This window comes from Chrysemys picta, chromosome 19, assembly GCF_011386835.1.
Source record: "Chrysemys picta bellii isolate R12L10 chromosome 19, ASM1138683v2, whole genome shotgun sequence".
Classification (NCBI taxonomy): Eukaryota; Metazoa; Chordata; order Testudines; family Emydidae; genus Chrysemys; species Chrysemys picta.
In genome coordinates, this window is record NC_088809.1 from 16,433,119 (window position 1) to 16,451,905 (window position 18,787).

The 18,787-nt window shown below is 45.1% G+C and overlaps 2 protein-coding genes across 3 annotated transcripts in view; one reads left to right on the plus strand and one right to left on the minus strand.

The window, feature by feature from the left end:
- Positions 1–197: 197 nt before the first annotated feature.
- Positions 198–14,741, minus strand: EIF4H (eukaryotic translation initiation factor 4H). 2 transcript variants are annotated; one of them, XM_008166160.4, is made up of 7 exons: positions 14,375–14,741; positions 7,253–7,437; positions 6,054–6,118; positions 5,841–5,940; positions 5,056–5,121; positions 2,440–2,601; positions 198–2,214 (listed from the first exon to the last, which is right to left on the minus strand). In XM_008166160.4, the coding sequence occupies exons 1-7, from the start codon at positions 14,428–14,430 to the stop codon at positions 2,078–2,080; spliced, it is 771 nt and encodes a 256-aa protein (XP_008164382.1). In that variant the 5' UTR covers positions 14,431–14,741; the 3' UTR covers positions 198–2,077. The 2 variants fall into 2 exon arrangements, with proteins under 2 accessions (XP_008164382.1, XP_065429080.1); XM_065573008.1 differs by lacking the exon at positions 14,375–14,741 and adding an exon at positions 13,515–13,941.
- Positions 14,742–17,336: 2,595 nt separating this feature from the next.
- Positions 17,337–18,787, plus strand: part of MYBBP1A (MYB binding protein 1a) — an 80,133-nt gene continuing 78,682 nt past the window's right edge. Inside the window, exons 1-2 of the mRNA XM_005284468.4 lie at positions 17,337–17,842; positions 18,606–18,701. Of these exons, the coding sequence (XP_005284525.2) occupies positions 17,666–17,842; positions 18,606–18,701 (273 nt within the window). The 5' untranslated portion in view covers positions 17,337–17,665. The remainder of the gene's footprint in view (positions 17,843–18,605; positions 18,702–18,787) is intronic.

The following is an 18,787-nucleotide window of genomic DNA, read 5'->3' on the forward strand; positions in this document are numbered from 1 at the left end:
CAATGCTTTATTAAACAAGAATACCTCTCCACTGAAGACATTCCTTTGCTACTGTAAGATACACCCCATTCTACATGGGCATCTAATCTGATAGTTTCCCTATTTTAAATGGACTGACCACAACTTTAAAATTAATGCAATGTTGCAGAGGGCTAAAAAACTTTAGCAGACTCAGAAATAAAGATGAGCATTAAATATTACTTAATGTTTTCTTTTATTTAAAAGATCATCACAAAATACCATATTCATAAATTTACTTTCTGTTATGAAGCAGAATGTGTTAAGTGTTTGGAATTCCTTTTTTACATTTAAAAGTCAACTTTATTGAGTAGAAGTGAGTTTATATGGGAGTTTTTTTGTTCTTAAAATCTTTTCCACATTGAAGATGCAAATAGGTCGTTGGCTATTATTGGTTTGGAATACCACCACACAAATGCATGTCTTTGTCTTAAATTAAGTATTAGTGTTAGACAAATGGTTCTTATCTCAGAAGCAGTTTAAGTGACAGACAGAAGGAAGGAAAGAAGGATCGTTCTGTAAATTGCTGAGACTCTGATGTTAACAAGGTAACAGTAAGGAAAAAATCCAGTACTATCAGTGAATTTGGTACTTCCAAAACTCTTGGCCTCTTGCAGGTACTCTGGTAAGCCGGTTGCTTGATACTTAAAAATTCTCAGCAGTGGTGTTTGGGTCCCAAGAGTACTTCTCATGCACTGGATAAGTCTTCACTTAATATTTCTTAGAGTGTTACAGCTCAAATTTTTTATAACACTGCAACTATTCAATATGTCCTTCCCCACACTCTTCCATCAAAACTGATAACAAAATAATTCAGATTCAAAGAGATGCAGCTATTACTACCTATCTGAATCTCTATGCAGTACAAAGCAGAATTTATGGAGTGAAATGAAGGTAAAGAATTTAAATCCTGTTCATTTTATCTGTCAGCTCTACACCAATGGGCAAAGATATATAGGGGCTGAAGGCAAAAAGAGTGGCAAATTATACACTCCTTAAACAAAACAAAAATAAAAAGTCAACTTTATTTGTAGAAACCTCATTTAAAAATTTACCAACCATGTAAAACTGAAAGAAATAGTAAGCAGAAAGAGCCAGCCAGTAGTAATGTGCTAGAACAGGCACCGCTTTATAGCACCAATCTGCAAGTTCAAAAGAGTGTAGCATTATACCATTGGGGAGCTAAAAGTAGATGGTACGCTGCAAAACCTAATGGCAGATGCATCTTCCCATCTAGTATGCCTATTGAAACGAGTGCTTTATTGGTTCACATAGACAGACAGCCACAGTGGTTTGGTGAAATCAATTACAAGGGACAGTCAGCCCGGAGGATTTCCTTGTGCACTATACACAGATATTTCCATGGAGATCTTTCTTCTCTTTTACTTCTATCTGTTTAGAAGAGATATTTTCCCTTATGGCTGGAAAGGACAATCTAATTTGTTCTCTTAGTTATATGGAGCTCTACTGTTGTATATGGTATTATTCTTCACCAGTGCATATGGTACCTAATTCTACAAGGTCAGGGCTGTATAGCTTACTGATACTGTTCACCTTGCCAGGACTCTTCAGTTTACCTCTTTAGAGCCACAGCAATACAGAACAAAACATGCAGGTCAGAAAAGGAGCACTGAGGACATCAAAAGAAAATGATACTGGATAATAATTAAGTCTAACCTTCGCTTCTAAAGTAAAACAAACTCAGAAAAGAGAAAGTGAAGCAGCACCTTAGTCTAGAGAGGATGCCACAATGGTGGAAGCAGCCATTGATTTACCTGCTGGAAACAGTGTGCTGCTTGGAAGGAAAAGCAGAGGAGGGAAAACTTAGCACAAAGCAGGCACTAGATACAGCAAAGCCAAGAACGTACTAAAAACCACTTGTTAACAGCTGACATGCATTCACAAGCTCTGTGTTTTGGGTTTCAAAGAGGACAAGCGTCAGATGGCAGGAATGGTAACTGCAGGGTAGACGTTCCAGCAGAGCTAGTCACTCTGTACTGTCTTACTTATTCTCCTGCCCGCCCCCAGCCCCTCCACTCCCATTCCCTCAGCCCCAAGCTCATTCTTGCTCTTTTGCTGTTTCCTCTCGGGGCTTGGCTCCACCGAAGATAGCAGAGTTAGGGTTGGCTACTTGATTGAGGGGAGTAGCAACTGTTCGAGGTTTGAGCTGAAGTCGGGGCCGCTGTGCTCTTTCCTCTGGAAAGAGAATATTTAAAGATGTTAGAGGGACGAAATGCTGAGGAACAATTTTGAAATGCTCAGCTATATTCTTATATGCATCACTTTTGCAGAGCTATGTAGTTGACTTCTGGGACAAGAATAAAAATATTGCCTGTTAAGGGTGCTAGCTTTAAATTTGGAATGATGGTTAAAGGTTAATTTTACTGGAGATACTTAGTGCAAAATATACAAGTTTTCCACCTTCTGTTGGCTCTCTGAAGTCCATGGAAGTCCCACGAAGGGGAGGTCCATCTCTAAAGCGACCAGTCCCACCACCCCCCATTGGGGGGGCGCCTGTTCGACGATCTCCACCAGGACGAGTTCCTCTATCCCGGCCTCCCAAGAAATCATCATCTTTGAAGCCTGAAGAAGGAAGATGTTGAGTTTTGAGAGCATATTTTTGTCATACCTTCAAACTTAACAATGCATATCTGGATGACTTGATGGCTGTGCAACTATCACTGCCGTTACTCCAAATACTGCAATGTGATTTTATGTAAGAGACAATTTATCTGTCAGTGAGAATCAAAGATCACTTCACAGACCTGAAGGAAGCCAAAACTAATTTTAGAAAAAAACCCTAAAACTTCCACTTGAACTGGTAACATTACCATGTGGTTGTCTTGGACTCAGAAGCTATTTACCCATGTAGATATATATACCATGCTCACCAAAACGTCAGCTGAGCTTTGGACATGAGTTCTTAACAGCAAGTGAAGGCATTGTTAAAATCACAACCACTATAATCTGGGAAGAGGGCTGAACATTACACCACTGAAAAGATCTAATACAGGCATTCTGTTTAGAAGCACTTTGACCTTGCTAGCCACAGAAGTGGAGGCACCTTTTGCATGGGGTATGTACAAGTGTACGAGGAAGAAAGGAATGAGGGAGGAGAGAAGCATATACAGTATTTAGTACTATGAAAGCAAAGCCAGACAACAGTAATCTACTGATAGCGTGAAACTGACTGCATGTCTCCAAAGACTAAAGTTCAAGAAACTAAATAATCAGCCTCTTCCTCGTGTAATACAGAAACATTGGGGGGGAAACCATCACTGGATCATTAACGATGAGGTTTAGAGTACCTCCCTGTGATTTTTATATCGAAGAGAAGAGAGCAGTAGAGAGAACCAGGAGAAGAAGGTGGGGGCAGAAGGAGAGGAAATCACATCAGAAAAGGATTATTATACAAACACCACCCTTTGTGGTAGCAAATAATTCTGCCACATTACCGGTGGAGCGTTCTCTCACATTCGTCAGGAATTAGAAAGTTTAGTATATCTCCCAATGCAGTGTTTCATAACTATCAGAATACTGAAGTGTATTTGGAAGCATATTAAGAGATCTTGCAGATGTTACCTGGGATTGAAAGCTATCTTGCCCCTATTATTAAGTCACTTGAATTAGAATGATAGGGTAGTCGCCTTCACCAGAGCAGAAGTAGTAAGGTTTAAGGAAGACAAGTTTTAGACCAATGCAGTGCCCCAAGAGACAAAGGTTCTGCAACAACTAATTACAGTGGCAGTTATTTAATGACTTGTAAGTATTTGGGCGCAGAAGAGTAGAGTATAATTTAAACTAATAAATGAACTGCTGTATTTTGAAATGCTTAGATATATGACTTGCTGTGCATTTCAGTCAGATCAGCTTATCCAAGTACTGCAAGTTTTAAAAAGTAAACTGTACTTTCATGAATAGGCTACCTTCTGATTGGGTTGATGGTTTTATCAGTGAATCCATTCAACATCTAACTGGCTGGAACAGATTCCATTTTTTCAAAGGGAAATTACTAGTGAAAGGCACAAAACTAAGACCTGGATATCAGAACTCTAGCTAGAGTACACTGTATGAGCAGTGGCATTATAAGATTCTCCTACTTCCCCTCAGTAGCATGCTTCAGCTTCACCCTGGAGGAACTAATACTATTAGGAGCAGGTTGTGCAGTTTGCATGTCCATTCAATTCTAAGCAGGGACTGACAACTGTCCATTTTGCAACATAACATCTCCCTACCAGAAAATGGATCCAACGCATCAACCCATTTCACAGAGGACCATCAACAGCTATCAGGTGGTTATAAATGATCTCATCCAAGCAAGTAGGTGGGTTTTCTGGATGAAGAAGAGTCATCAACTCTTCAAAAACATGAAAAATACATCCACTGTCACTTGCTATTTACAAGCTGTAATCTGAAGCTACTTGCAACTACATTACAAAAAAAACCAAAAAATTCTGGAAAACAATTTTTAATCATTCAGACTTGACAATTTCTTTTGGAAAAGCAAATCATGAGTGTTCAATGTATTTGAAAGAAAAGATGAGAACATACTCCCACCTGTAGCAAAAATAAATATCAACTTGTAATTATCTTGTGAAAGTTAAATGCATCGTTTTCTGCACAGGAAGTACCTACTTCTGTTCCTAGTCAGACATGTACTCTGCTGGTTAGTTTGTTTTCGTCAGATTATTAGGGAATACTCCAACTGTCATTAATCATAAGTTTTTTAAAGGAAGCATCTATTTTGCAGATTCACACTGAACCACAGGCATCATTTTATCTTTTCCAGAACTAAGGTTACTCCATGCATCCTGCTAGCATCCCTGTCCTTACTATTCTCAAAGATACTGGAAACCTTCCATCTAGAAAGTTCTGTTCTAACTCACTTTAGATGCCTAAGTGAGATTGGCTTACAAATATTAAGTCTATAAATTTGATACTTAATCAGCAATTATGGGACCCATGTAGTAGGCATGTCAATGAATAGGCAGCATAAGAAATGCAGGAGTTTGTCAGTAAGAGCATAAATATGGATACCAGAACTGAAGTCATCTCTAGGTTCCCATCCACCTCCTCTTGACTCCCGAGGACCTCCTCCCATTCCTAGAAAGAAAACCATGTCACAATTGTGGTCAGCTCTAAAGTTATGCAAGAGAATGATTAATGGGGAAAAAAAATCTGAATTCTAGTCCATAAATTGCCAAATTAATCTGGTGCAAAACCCTTGTACAGTTTAATAAAGTCACAATGCTGCCTACTCCCATTAGATATACACAAAAACAGTTTCCAAAGTGAGAGCTTCGAAGAGAACTAAGGAAGGGCTGATGACAAAGCCTCTCTAATGCAACACAACTAGGTAGAAATGTTTAAAATACTCTCCCTTAGAAATCCAGCTCAGAGAAGCTGTGGTGAAGGAAGTAAGAACTCAAATTTATCACAGGATGTTTGATGAATGTCATTGAGCCTATATCTTCTCATACTGACTTGGCCTGCTCATCATCTTTTATCCCCTGAGAAAGCATAGAGAACCAGACTGCTGGACTAATGATTGTGGTTTCACTTTCTGGGCCAGGAGTGACAATGCATCCAGCTCTCAAGGAAGTGTGGAGTTTATTTACTCCTCTAGACAACTAAGGAGCAGCAATGACTGGGCTAAACGGAATTATGCATCCTTTCTACTTTACATTTAATCGGAGTGGAAAATTTATCCATATGCCTGCTCTTCAGATGTCAGGTAGTTTTCACCCTACATGGTCATTATACAGCTATAATCAGAAATGTGAACACATTTTAAAACGGCCATCTAAGTAAGAGAAAGTCACCTCTGTCATCAGGCCCGGCACCTTTTCTGAAGCCAAAGCCACCTTTGTCTTGTTTTCTGCCCTCGGCTATGTCCACTCGGAGTGGTCGGTCATTCAAGAGCTATTGAAAAGAAGAGGGGAGAGTCCTCTAAGAATTTGCCAAACTGGATTGCCAAAGAACTCTAACATTCTGCTTGTCTTTACGTTTAGGAACATAAATGGAGTTATACTTACTGCACCATCAAATGTCAAGGCTTCCTTAAGTGACTCCACCTCATCAAATTCTACATAACAAAATCCTGTAAGAAAAATTAGAAGTTAATAAAAGAGCTTCAACAGTGGGAACACACCAATACCTAGAAAGGTGAAGAGCAGGGATATGAAGAGTAATTCTGCTATATATAACTAATAGATGGCATGCACATGTCAGAGACTACTTGCTTTTAATTTTGCAGGTTCTCGTGATAGATTAAGTTTAACATTTCTCAGATTTTACAGTTAAGTAGAAAGTTTTCAACCAGATCAAGGAGTGAACGATTAGTTGTTCCCAAATTTTCTAAGATTAACTGCAGCATCTGTTGGGCTGAAATCCTGATTATTTTAAATGCCAAAGTAACATTATTATCCAATTCATTTTAACATCACCTTAACACTAGCATTCTGCTTGCCATTCTGTTTTTTGAAATCTTCTCCTTCCTGAAGTTACAAACTTTCTTCCTGCTCCAAACATCATTAGATTATACACAGGCTACCCACTGTGGCAGCTGCTGAGGGAGAAAGATGCCAATATCTTAGTGGTGAAACAGGGGGGCCAGAATCTTTTCTTTTAAGCTGGTTGCCCTCATGAAATGCAACCCCCTTCTGCAGTTTATCCTTTTCCTCTAGTAGCTAGAATTGAAATCCATGCGAGTTTTCCTAGGAGCTAGAAACTGAGTTGATCTAAGGATCAGTAGAATTTGTCTAGGTTTCATGGTGCTTAAATACTGCAGAAGTCTCAGTTCTGTTCTCAGAACACTGTCAGTTGCACAAATTACTAAAAATATGCATGGCCTGAAAAAGCTTGCAAGGGAAATGCATGAGAATAATCCAAATTCCAAAATCCCTTGTGTTGGGCAGCAGAAATATTTACTGTTCTGGACCATGTCACCTCAGTTTTCTGCAAATGAAGTTCATGTCTCTGTGTGTCATCCATCAGAGAGAGGTTAATGCTGTTTGTGTTCATTCGATTCATAGTCATGTCAGATGCCAATAGGTCCACAGAAAGTCATCAGCATGCATGAGAAGATTCATTCAAATTTGTCAGATTATTTACTTTAAAAATATGGATTAGAACCCTCAAAGATAAAGTATCTGTGCAAACCTAATGAGTCTCACCACCCTTTACTAATCATCTATAGCTATGCAAGAAAAAAAATAATCACACAAGTGCCCACCTTTAAATTTGTCTGTTTCTTTGTCTCTGACTAGTCGTACACTCCTTACACTGAGATCCTTAAAGATTGCATCTATGTCTCCTTGAACAGTGTTGAACGGTAGATTTCCCACATATGCTGTGAAAGGGGGTTCTGTTGGCAGATCTTTCTGTTTACGAGAACCAGGGCCAGCACCACCACGAGACCTAATGAGAAACACAGAATTACAACTCTGACACTTGGACAACTTCAAGAGTGGTTAAGCAGCAATAGTTACATTCTAATAGTTGTTTGGCTTGTAGTTTTTAGTCATTAAGATGATCCCAACTCTTAAAATATTAGTTCCTTTCTATTTCTTTCAAAAGGTTAGGTAATACTAAATATGAATTTCCCAAGAGACACTGGCTTTATGAAAAGTCATCACTTTAATGCAAGAAACACTGGTTAGCTCAAATATGTTAAAGTCAAACTAATAACATCCATGGGGAATGAAACCTACCCTAAGAACTACAGTGCAAGTGTACGGACACTGCTCACCAGTACACTTCAAAACTGAGCAGAAGGGAGGGAACACTTCTGGGGGGTGAGGGACTATGTTCCCTGTAAGCTGCATGGCCGCGCAGTAGGCTCTCAAGGGCCATGCAGGCAGGCCGGGAGAGGCACCCCTCCCTTGGCCCAGGCCCACCAGAGCTTCCAGGGAGAGGATGGAGCCCCTCCCCCAGCCAGGCCCGACAGAGAGAGGAGCCCCTCCCCCAGCGTGGCCCACCGGAGCTGCCGCAGCAAGGCATTTCTCACCCGGCCCCGAGTTGCTGCAGCAAGAGAGGGGGCTGGCGGGGGGGAGGGGGGGGGGGAAGGCCTCTTTCCCCACCGCAGCCCCAGTCAGCCTGCCCCCAAAACCCTTCATCCCCAGCCCCACCCCATAGCCTGCACCCTCACCCCAACCCTCTACTCCAGCCCTGAGCCCCCTCCTGCACCCTGAACCCCTCATCCACAGCGCCACCCTGGAGCCCGCACCCCCAGCTGGAGCCCTCATCCCCCAAACCCTCTGCCCTAGCCCTGAGCCCCCTCCTGCACCTCAATCCCCTCATCCCAAGCCCCCCCAGAGTCCTCACCCCCCTGCACCCCAACCCTCAGCCCCACCCCAGAGCCCTCACCCCCCACACTCCAAACCCCTCGGCCCCACCCACACCACATCACCTACTTATTGGTGCACATAAAATTCATTCCACACATGTACGTAAAAAAAATAGAGATAATACTGGTGAGGGGAAGTCTGTCTATCTGACTTCCGCAGAGAACCCACAAAGGTTCAGATTAGTGCTTATTACAGTGGACATCTGACACTTAAACCTTCATTTTAGTATCTAAGTTTTTGCAGTATGGTCTTGGTTTTGTTGTTTTTTTGGACTGTTTAAGGTTATTTTTCAAAGGTCAGATCAAGATGCACCTGCAATATCACAAGCACCTGCTGCTGTCAAAGAAAATTAAATACTCAAAGGAATACTCAGTAATCAAGGAAAGTCAAGCAATGGGTGTAAACCGAGGGGAAACACAGCATCTTTGATTATAGCAGTTTGTCCCTGTACTGTCTAACATAAGACTTACAGGACCCACTGTTATGCTTTGAATATAGAGTGTAGTTAAAAGCTTAATTCAGAGTGCGATTTTCAAAGGCACCTAACTTCCTTAGGCACAACAAAGTCAGCTCCGTTATGCTCCTTTGAAAATCCCAACCTTAGACCAATAGATCAACTCAACTGCCCCTTACCTATCATTTCTAGACTACTGAAATTTAGACTTAACTCCAGTATGTTACTAGATTAAGCTATACCAGTGTAAGATCCCCCTTTGCACTGGTGCAGCTCATCTACATTGGGGGTTGCACTGTGTGCAGTTACACCAGTCTGAATTTCCTTAATGTAGACAGGACTGGAGATTGGAGAAACATCCACTCAAACTACCTGTAAGACAACAGTTTTAATATCAGGTTCTTAGAAAACAAACTTTCCTCCAAAGCTGTTTAGAACTTGGCTCTACTGAACTTTTTGTCAAGTCAACTGCATTTCACTGTCCAGAGGCTATAAAGACATAATACAGCCATTTAATATGACAAGTTTACTCGGCAACCTCCCAATAAACCCAATGAGATCATAAATAGGGTTCATTTCAGGCTGCAGCATGATGGCCTAACGGTGACCTAATGTCAAAACTTATTTTCTAGGCAGTATTAAGACAACAGTTCTTGCAGGAGAAAGCTACAGGTGAAGAAAAGAATCAATAGCACGGAGATTGCTCAAGATTTCTCTCTCTAGTGATGTGTACCAGAAAGCAGCACACAGTCTACAGATTGATCAGTTTCACTGTAGAACTAAAGGTAAGCCAAACCTTATTGGCCATTCTCATGTTTGCAGCTAATAGAATGAGTTTGGGAAAGAGGGGAAAGGCAGAGGAAATAAGCAAAGAATGCTAGATTTTCGAATGGTGTTTTCAACTTACTGGCATTCCAGATTTCCAAGTGCATTTGGCATTTCAATATTGCTTACTATATCATTCCTAAAACAGGAACACAGTTTAAATGAAAGTATAAACAGGTACTGTCCTAGCAGTGTTCTTTCTACCTCTACATCAAGTTACTGGATTCTTTCGAACGTTGTCCTTTGCCCAGATGTCTGCTGCTACATGTGTAGTCTGCTTGTCAAACTGGCACTGACTCCCAGTTGCCAAGTTAGCATCAGGTTCTCCCTTGATTTCATCCCTATAAATAAAAATGTTTGCACACTGCTGCCTACCCTATTTAAAGTTGGTAGCAATAGAGCTATGCTTATATTTGTTCAAAAACCATAAGCTTGTATTTGAAGTTTCACCATTTATGTTCTATTTGCTACCTCAATGACCTATTTCACCCTATACAAGTGTACTATGCAAATGAACTGAGGTAGGCTACAAAAGAAAGGAGTGATTTACTTCCAAAACTTACAATTGGCAAGACCATTAAAACATGGTGTCCTTTGCAGGAATTTGTAATAACCTGCTTCCACTAGACCAGTGGTCTCCAACTTTTTTATGCACAAGATCACTTTTTGAATTTAAGATCAACCCAGGATCTACACTGCCCCTTCCCTGAGGCCCAGCCCTGATCACTGCATTCCCCCACCCTCCCTCCATTGCTCACTCTCCCCCTCCCTTTCACTGACCGGGGTGGGGTAGGGGGTTGGGGTGCGGGAGGGGGTGAAAGCTCTGGACTGGGGCTGAGGGGTTCACAGTGTGGGAGGGAGCTCTGGGCTGAGCCTGGGGCAGGGGTGCAGGAGGGGGTGAGGGGTGCAAGCTCTGGGCTGGGACAGGGGACTGGGATGCAGGAGGGGTGTGGGCTCTGGGAGGAAGTTTGGGTGCAGGAGGGGGCTCCAGGTTGGGGTAGGGGATTGGGGTGCAAGAGGGGAGGCATGGGGTGCAGGCTCCGTCCAGGAGGCGCTTACCACAGGCAGCTCCTAGTCAGTGGCGCAGCAGGGCTAAGGCAGGCTCCCTGCCTGCCCTGGCCCCACGCCGCTCCCAGAAGTGGCTGGCATGTCTCCGCAGCCCCAGGGAGGAGGAGTTGTTGGGTGGCTCTGCGCGCTGCCCCCACCCTCCAGTGCCGACTCTGCAGCTCCCATGGGCCGGGAACTGCAGCCCATGGGAGCTGCGGGGGCAGGGCACAGAGACCCGCTCACCCTTCCCCCCTGGGCATGCAAGTGCCACCCACACAGAGTCAGTGTTCAGGTGTGTGTGTGGGGAGGGGTGTAGAGCTGTGCCCCCCGGGCTGCAGAGATATGCCAGCTGCTTCTGGGAGCAGCATGGGGCCAGGGCAGGCAGGCAGCCTGCTTTAGCCCCACTGTGCCACCGGACTTTTAGCAGCCGGAGATCGCGATCGACTGGCAGAAGCTCCTGGATCAACCAGTCGATCGCAATCGACCGGTTGGTGGCAACTGCACTAGGCTGTAGAGACTGCCACCTTGCCATGATGTGACATGACAAAGTTTATTTATCTGTATTGCAGTAGTACCTAGACTTCCCAGTCACGGACCAAAGTGCCATTGTTCTAGGCCGGGGTGGGCAAACTTTTTGGTACTGATGCTGTGGAGGAGGGGGCAACAGCAGGGGAGGGGCCGGGGGCTAGCCTCCCCGGCAGGGAGCTCAGGGGCTGGGCAGGATGGGTCCTGCGGGCCGGGTGTGGCCCGCAGGTCGTAGTTTGCCCACCTCCCGTTCTAGGCTCTGAACAAAGTAAAAAAGATCCTGCCCCAAAACAACTTACAATCTAAATACAAGACAAGAAACAGTAGACGGAAGCAACTGAAAGGGAACAGAACACAAAGACAGTAAAATAATACTCGTCACCAGGAAAGGCAGTGATCTCAGAATACCAGCTGCCTACCTGTACTGATGAAAGTAAAATGTCAGAAGGATTTGCCTTATATGAGAGAATTTTACCATCTAATAATCTGTTCTCTAGAATCAGGTTTCAGATCTCTATTTGGTATTCAGTGAACAATGCTCTCCCTCTAAGTCAATGGTTCTCAAACCTATTGGATCGCATCCCTCCTTCCTGTCTAACAGTTTATGCTCTCACTCCGCCACACAAGTACATATACTGATAAAAAAAGTCAACATGCAATTCTCACTACATATTGAAAACAGTAAGGCATTGATTCAAACAGAGCCTGCCCAGAATACCTTCTGCCCCAACCCCGCAGTTGGAGAACCCCTCCTGCCCCAGGTCAACCAGATTTGATTTTGGATATACCTTATCAATACAGTAGCTATCATGTTTCAACTGATGATTTTGCAAAGTTTCTACAACAATTTTATATACACTATTTTATAAAATGAGTAGAATAACGGAACAGATCATTTTTGAATTTAAGAAACAGGCCTTAAACTTGAAAAGCAAAGAATAAGGTTTAACTTCATTTCCATTAATCCTTTGTTTCTATTAAAACAAAAACATAAGGAAGACTGGAATAAGGAGTACAGTAACCTGGTATGCTCATCATATTTATGACGTCAAAGCCTTATGAGTCAGCAGTGACTAAACAGTCATTTTCATTGGGAAACTAGTAAAAGCTCTCAATTAGGCACAATTAAAGAGATGGTGCAATGTTTTAAAGTAGCACCACCATTAACAAAACTTTACTAAATTGAGAGTTCAGTGTTTCAGGCACAAGAACAAGGCTCCATTAAATTAAAAAGTAATGTATTCCCTCAACCAAAGATTTATTTACTGATCTGCCAGGTATGTTTTTATATTTCAGCTTCATGCAAAAAATATCTAAGCAGACTAAGCTGTCCTTCGCTTAAGAGATACAGACTGTCCCTTTGTTCATTAAATCTAATCTAGATTTTCAATTTTTTTAGGACAGAAACTTGTCCTGTCTCTAGAGAACCACAGGAGTGCATGGCCCTATTTAATACAAGTGTATCATATGACTCCTTCCCTCCAACTTTGTGTTTATTTGATTAATATACTTATGTTTCAGCCATCTGAACACTATTTGAAACATCTGAGGAAGATGAACACTGAAGTTGTTTTAACTTCATTTTCATTTCATGAGTTTTCTACAGAACCTTCGGATGTTTACCAGGGTTATACCATTATCTGGTAATAGCAAGATTTGATAAAATAAAACTCACAATTTGTTGTAAGTCATTGTCAAATAAGCTTCTAACCTAATGGGGGCTAAAAGGTATTGCAATTGTACTGGAATCGCAAATAAGCTGATGCCTTCAAGAGATTTTTGCTGTAGAAACCAGGGCTTTGGAGCAGAGCCCGGAGCAGCTTCGGAGCAGTGGAGCTGCAGGTTTTTGCCTGAAGCTGGAGTGGAGTCAGAGCACAGCTCCAAAGCCCTGGTAGAAACACAAGAACACTTGATCATTCAGGCACAATGTTTAGTTTGCTTAATATACAAACCTAGACATTCTCTTAAATATTTCTAAATAATAAATGCAGGGTTTTGTTTTGACTTTCTGTTTCTATTATTACTACTCTATGCATTGCTTATTATTCAGACAATGTGCTAGCACACAGGAACCAGAAACTGAAACTAATTAGCCAATTTTCACTGTGGACACTGACAGAAGGGCAAGAATAACACAGGTGACTAGTGGAAAGTAAATTTGATATTTCGAAGTGTTTTATTACATGGTATTCTATTTTATCAATGAAGATGGGTTTTAAAAAAAAGCTCAGAATACCCCTTTTATACACATCTGTGGCCCAACCTAAGCAAGATACATTTTAATTAAGCCATCTGACCTGAATAACCTGCATAACAGTGGAATGCCACCTGCTTCCTCCTGCAGCATGCAGTAGTAGACTATGATGTTATCCTAAAGGCAACAGAGCCACTTTATTTCAGACAAACTTAACGAACGCCTGTTACTCTCCAAGAGGGCTTTGGGAAGATCCAGAAATACAGCACAAGGCTCTCCCGGGGAGTAAGGCAGCGCCAGGTTTACCACGAATGTCACCCTGCAGTCCCAACTCTTTCCGTGAAGCAACGCCACCCCCTCCCCCCCGGGCTCGCCGACTCACGAGCCAACTCCCGAGCCCTGAAGCCCCGAAATCTCAGCAGACAACACGTGACACGCGCGCGTTTCCCCCCTCCTCCCCCCTCCCGCGCCCCGCGGAGAGACCGCAAAGCCGCCCCATTCTCTCGCCGCCGCAGGCCTCACCATGCTCCTCCCCCTCCGCAGAGTCCCTCAGCCGAGGAGGCCCCACAAGACCCATCTGCCCGCAACCCAGCCCCCCCCCCCGCCGGAAGCGCAGCCCCCCCCCCCCCGTCCCCTCAACCGAGCTGTGCCGCGGCGGGACCGGCTCTTCCCGGAGCTGCGCCCCCTCCCCCCGCTCCGTTAAACGCCTCTCAGCTCTTCCCGCCCCTCCCCCCCAGCATCGCCCCCCGGCCCCGGACACTCGCTGCGCCCTGGGCCTCCTGCCACCCAGCCCCCAACGGCCCTGGGACGCGGCCCCAGCCAGGGCCAGCCGCAGCCCCAACGCGTCCCCTCAGCCCTGGCCCGGGCGGGGGGTCCACCCCGGCCCCAGGGAAGGGAAGCGCCCCCCGTCTCCCCGCGCGCCCCGGGGATCCCCCGCCAGCCGGGCCCAGCCCCCGCGCTCACCGGCCTCCGCCGAAGCTGCTGTAGGCCCGGTCGTCATAAGCATCAAAATCCGCCATCGCCGCCTCAGCCTCCTCCCCGTGCGAGCGTGACAGGGCCGCGCCCCTAGGACCCCGCGCCACTTATATAGGGGGCCCGGCCGGGGCTGCCCGTTCCGCTGCCTGCGCCAAATTCCCCGCCCTGCGGCAGCTGCCCGCCGTACTGCCTGTCTAAAAAGTCACCCCCACACCCCCACCGCACATGGGGCTGCTGCCCCCCCACCCCCCGCCTGTGCTAGCACCACAAGAGCCAACGCAGCCACCCCTCCCCCAACCTGTGGCAGCACCATAGGGGCTGATGTGTTGCCTCTCCCAGTTCCCAGGTTGTGTGCGCTATAGGGGTCAATGCAGCTGCTGCTAAAAGCATGCCTGTGTATGGGCCATAGGGCCGGGGTGCTCGCCCCAGGCCGCCAGCTTGTATGTGGACCCTGAGAGGTGGTTACTGCCTTCGCCATCGCAGCCCAGGCCAGCACCATCAGGGCTCTGGCTATTATAGGGTGACTAGATGACCCGATTGTATAGGAACAACGAGGAGTCCGGTGACACCTTCAAGACTAACAGATTTATTTGGGCATAAGCTTTCGTGGGTAAAACCCCCACTTCTTCAGATGCAGATGTCTGGATACAGATTAACACGGCTACCCCTCTGATATGATTTTATAAGGACAGTCCTGATATTCGGGGCTTTTTCTTATATAGGCACCTATTATCCCCCACCCCTTGTCCTGATTTTGCCCCAACACCCTAGGCTGTTATCACATGTATGTACTTGTAGAAACCAATAACATGTAATTCATAGCAAGCACATTGGTGTATTCTGTCAGGTACTTTTAAAGAAATGCTGTTAGGCAGCACAAGGCTGCAGTATTTAGGTTTTGGAAAGAACAAATAGTTTTACAAACTCTATGATTCATATAAATGGTTTTTGATTTTTTTTTTAATGTAAAAACTGGATTTGAACAGTGCTTGCAACACAAACACAGCAGCACTGTATTATATACGGGAACTAGAAAATGAAGTGGCCTTTAAAAAGACCCTGAGCACTGTCCATTTTCACCATCCTACCTGAGTGGAATGTAGAAGTAAACAGCACACATTGTGAAAGGCCTTAGATGTTACAGACATTTTCACTTGTAATGATCTAAGATATCAAGAACACAAAGGATATTTGATTTAAAATAAGATTTTTAATCTGTTTTAAAATAACATATGAATCTGTCAGGATGCCTTTACGTTGACAACAGATTGCCTAGCTATCACTAATAGCATAATAGAAAGTACAGTTATTTCACATTCCAGATACCGTTGTTCTGTTTTCTCTATATATTTGTAACAGATAGGATATGAGAAGAGGTTTTAAAAGGAAAAACTACACCACACATTTATTGGACAGTTCTTCCTGATAAATAGCATCTTGAGTGGGAACCTATCCTGGTTCTTTGTGGCAGCGTTGAGAGGGAATATAATGGATTCTATCTGAGAAACTGCTAATATCTTTAAAGGTATATCCTTTGCATTATTTATTTGTTTTCTTTTATTGGTCTGCTGTTTGGGTTTTTATTATTGAACTACAAGACTTATCGATTTTTTTCCACAGTCTGATTGATTCTGTCAATATGGCTAGTGTCTGACCCAGACAAAACTACGCTGTCATATTTCAAAAGCATTTAAGAGGCTAGCTTTCTTAGCATCCATAGCCACACAGCAGCCAGTTTTAGAGAATCTCACTTTAAAATTTAGGTCAGGAGAGATGATCCCTATTCATAGAGTCTGAACTGACTCTAGAGGCTGCCAATAGGAAGATCCCATTTTGTGTGTGTATGTGTGTTTCAGCCTTCGACACTGGTCGCTCTGTGAAGCTTTGTGAAATGGAGATCGTGTGATTCTAGAAAATTTAAACAAGACATGTTAAAAAGAAATGAGTTGATCCCACATCACTGGTTCTTGATTTCCGGATCTCTGCTGTGAGTAAGGTGACCAGAGAGCAAGTGTGAAAAATCGGGACGGGGTGGGGGGTAATAGGAGCCTATGTAAGAAAAAGCCCCAAATATCGGGACTGTCCCTATAAAATCAGGACCTCTGGTCACCCTAGCTGTGAGTTGTTGGCCCATCTGCCTGTGTGAGGCCTATCTCAAGCTATGAGAGTTGGTCTTAAGTTTTACAGGTCCATCCAACCTTTCTGCCAAGGGGACCCTTTCCTAGATCTCTCATGATAGCCTGTGAGCTCCTCTCCCTGCCTATAACTAGTAATAACAATGCTTAGCACATTACATAGAACTCTTCATCGTCAAAGCTGCGTACAAACATTAAAATCACTTGACAGATTGCTCATGAATTTAAACTGGGCAAGTCACTCAGCCAAAAAATTATGGGGGAATCTTCAGACATTGCGATATGGGTGGGAGATTGTGAACACTGAAGGACACAAAGGCCCAGGGGGAAGAGGGACAAGACTGTGTGCACACTGACAGCACAGGTTACCCCAAAGTACCCCAAACCTCCCCAAGTGTGGAGCCGGGGGCATCCGCCCCTTCTTGAGGTCTAGATTTTGCATGTGTGAGACAATTTAAATGGAGGGATGGAGGGTGGGGGTGTTAAATCAATAGTCAGCGAGATTTTAAGCTTTTTCTACTGAAGTGCCCACAGCAAAACCCGGCATTTCCCCGAGGGAGAGACTTTAAATGACCCCTTAAAATATGATACCTGCCAATATTTGAAACCTATAAATGGACGTGTAATGAGCTGGTAGCTCAGTTTAAGTACATGAGGCTAGACATTTTTGGAGGGACCCAGTGGGAAAATAATAAATATTTCATTAAAAAACAGAGACTCTACTATTTTCCTACAGGCTTGGCCATGTGCGGTGCCCCCCCCTGCGCTAGGCTGAGGGGGCATGCAGGGCCTTGTAGGATGGGGGACCAGTTGGCACAGCTGAAGTGACTTCCCAAGGAGGTGGTTGTAGCTCCCTACTCAGGAGTAGGGCTGAAGGTAGGTCTGGTGAAAGCAGCACCGTTGCTGGGACCCTGCTACCGGTGCCTCTCTGCTGTTGCACTGGAAACCTTAAATCCAGCAGGGGATGTTCAACTGGCACCGTATCATTGCCCAACACAGCCGATCACTGCACCCTTCCCAGGGCTGGGGAGGCTTCCCAGGAGGCCAGGGCACAGGCTGGACGCATGGGGGGTGGCTGCTGCTGCTAACCCGGAAGGGGCTGTCCCCGGGAGCCCACGTGCGGCTGCAGCGTGGCTGAGCAGTGATGGAGGCGGCCCCAGCCCCGGTTCCAGCCCCGACCCTCCCCGCCTGCGGCCCGCGGGGGGTCCTGCAGCAGAACCGGCAGTTCCTGGACTTTTTCTGGGACATCGCCAAGCCCCAGCAGGAGGTTCGCCTGGCTGCCACCGAGAGCCTGCTCCGGTACCTGCGGGCCAGCGAGCAGGTCAGAGCGGCGGAGACTGGGGGGGTCGCGGTGGGAGTTTGTGGGGTGGGGGGTGAGTCTAGAGCCCCCGGGGCTGTTGTAGGCGGGAGTGGAGTCCCGAGGTGGGGGGAGGTGGGTTTAGGGTCCCGGAGATCTGCTCTGGTTGGGGGGTGGAGGTGGGGGAGTGAAGGGACTCGGGCTCTGGGGCGGAGGGGGGTCTACTGTGGTTGGGGGTGGGTGGGTAGTGGATGTAATTGTGTCCAGGTTCCCAAATCGGGGGTGGGAGGGGAGGAAGAGATGGGAAGGGAATTGGGCCCAGCCTCCCAGGGGGCTGGTTGGGTTTAGGAGGGGGGTGGAAGGGTTAAGGCAATTGGGCCTAGGCTCTCAGGGGGCTGCTGTGATTGGAGCTAGATCTCGGGGCACTGTTTTGTTTGGGGTGAGTGGGTGTATAATCCCAGCCCTACTTTCTATGGCTGTGAAGTAGAGGATCTGGTTACACCGCAGTTGTTCCCTGGTCCGGTGTTAATCAGTGTCGTTTTACCTGGGTTAAATCCTTGAGCAGACCAAGTCACAGGGATATATGCTTGGGCCTGGCTAGTCTGAATTGGGGCAGTGAGGTGCATTTGTAGAATTGGGTATTCTTTGTAAATGATAGTCATGAACCCAGTTAGGAGTACGGTTCAGACAGTATTTATGTATTGACTAGCAGTACATCCGTATGATTTTCCTTATTGTAGGAAAGTGTTCCTAAAAGTACTGTATTTTTTAAAACATAATTTTTTAGGAAGATGAGCTGAAATATACTCTAAAACGATTGATAGAAGGACTGGGAGCAACTCGAGAGGCAGCCCGTCCAGGTTTCAGTCTGGCACTAGCTCAGGTTGGTATTTTCCCATGGGAGTGCACTCTCTATAGAATGCCGATGGGTGGGTTAATAACGTCTAACGGGGCTTGGTGAAAGCATGG

Coding starts and splice junctions, on each gene's coding strand:
- EIF4H (XM_008166160.4), bottom strand. CDS start 14,430: ATGGCGGATTTTGATGCTTATGACGACCGGGCCTACAGCAGCTTCGGC. Junction 5,941..6,053: donor CCTTGACATTTGATGGTGCA/GTAAGTATAACT, acceptor TCTTTTCAATAG/CTCTTGAATGACCGACCACT. Junction 5,122..5,840: donor TGCCGGGCCTGATGACAGAG/GTGACTTTCTCT, acceptor TTTTCTTTCTAG/GAATGGGAGGAGGTCCTCGG.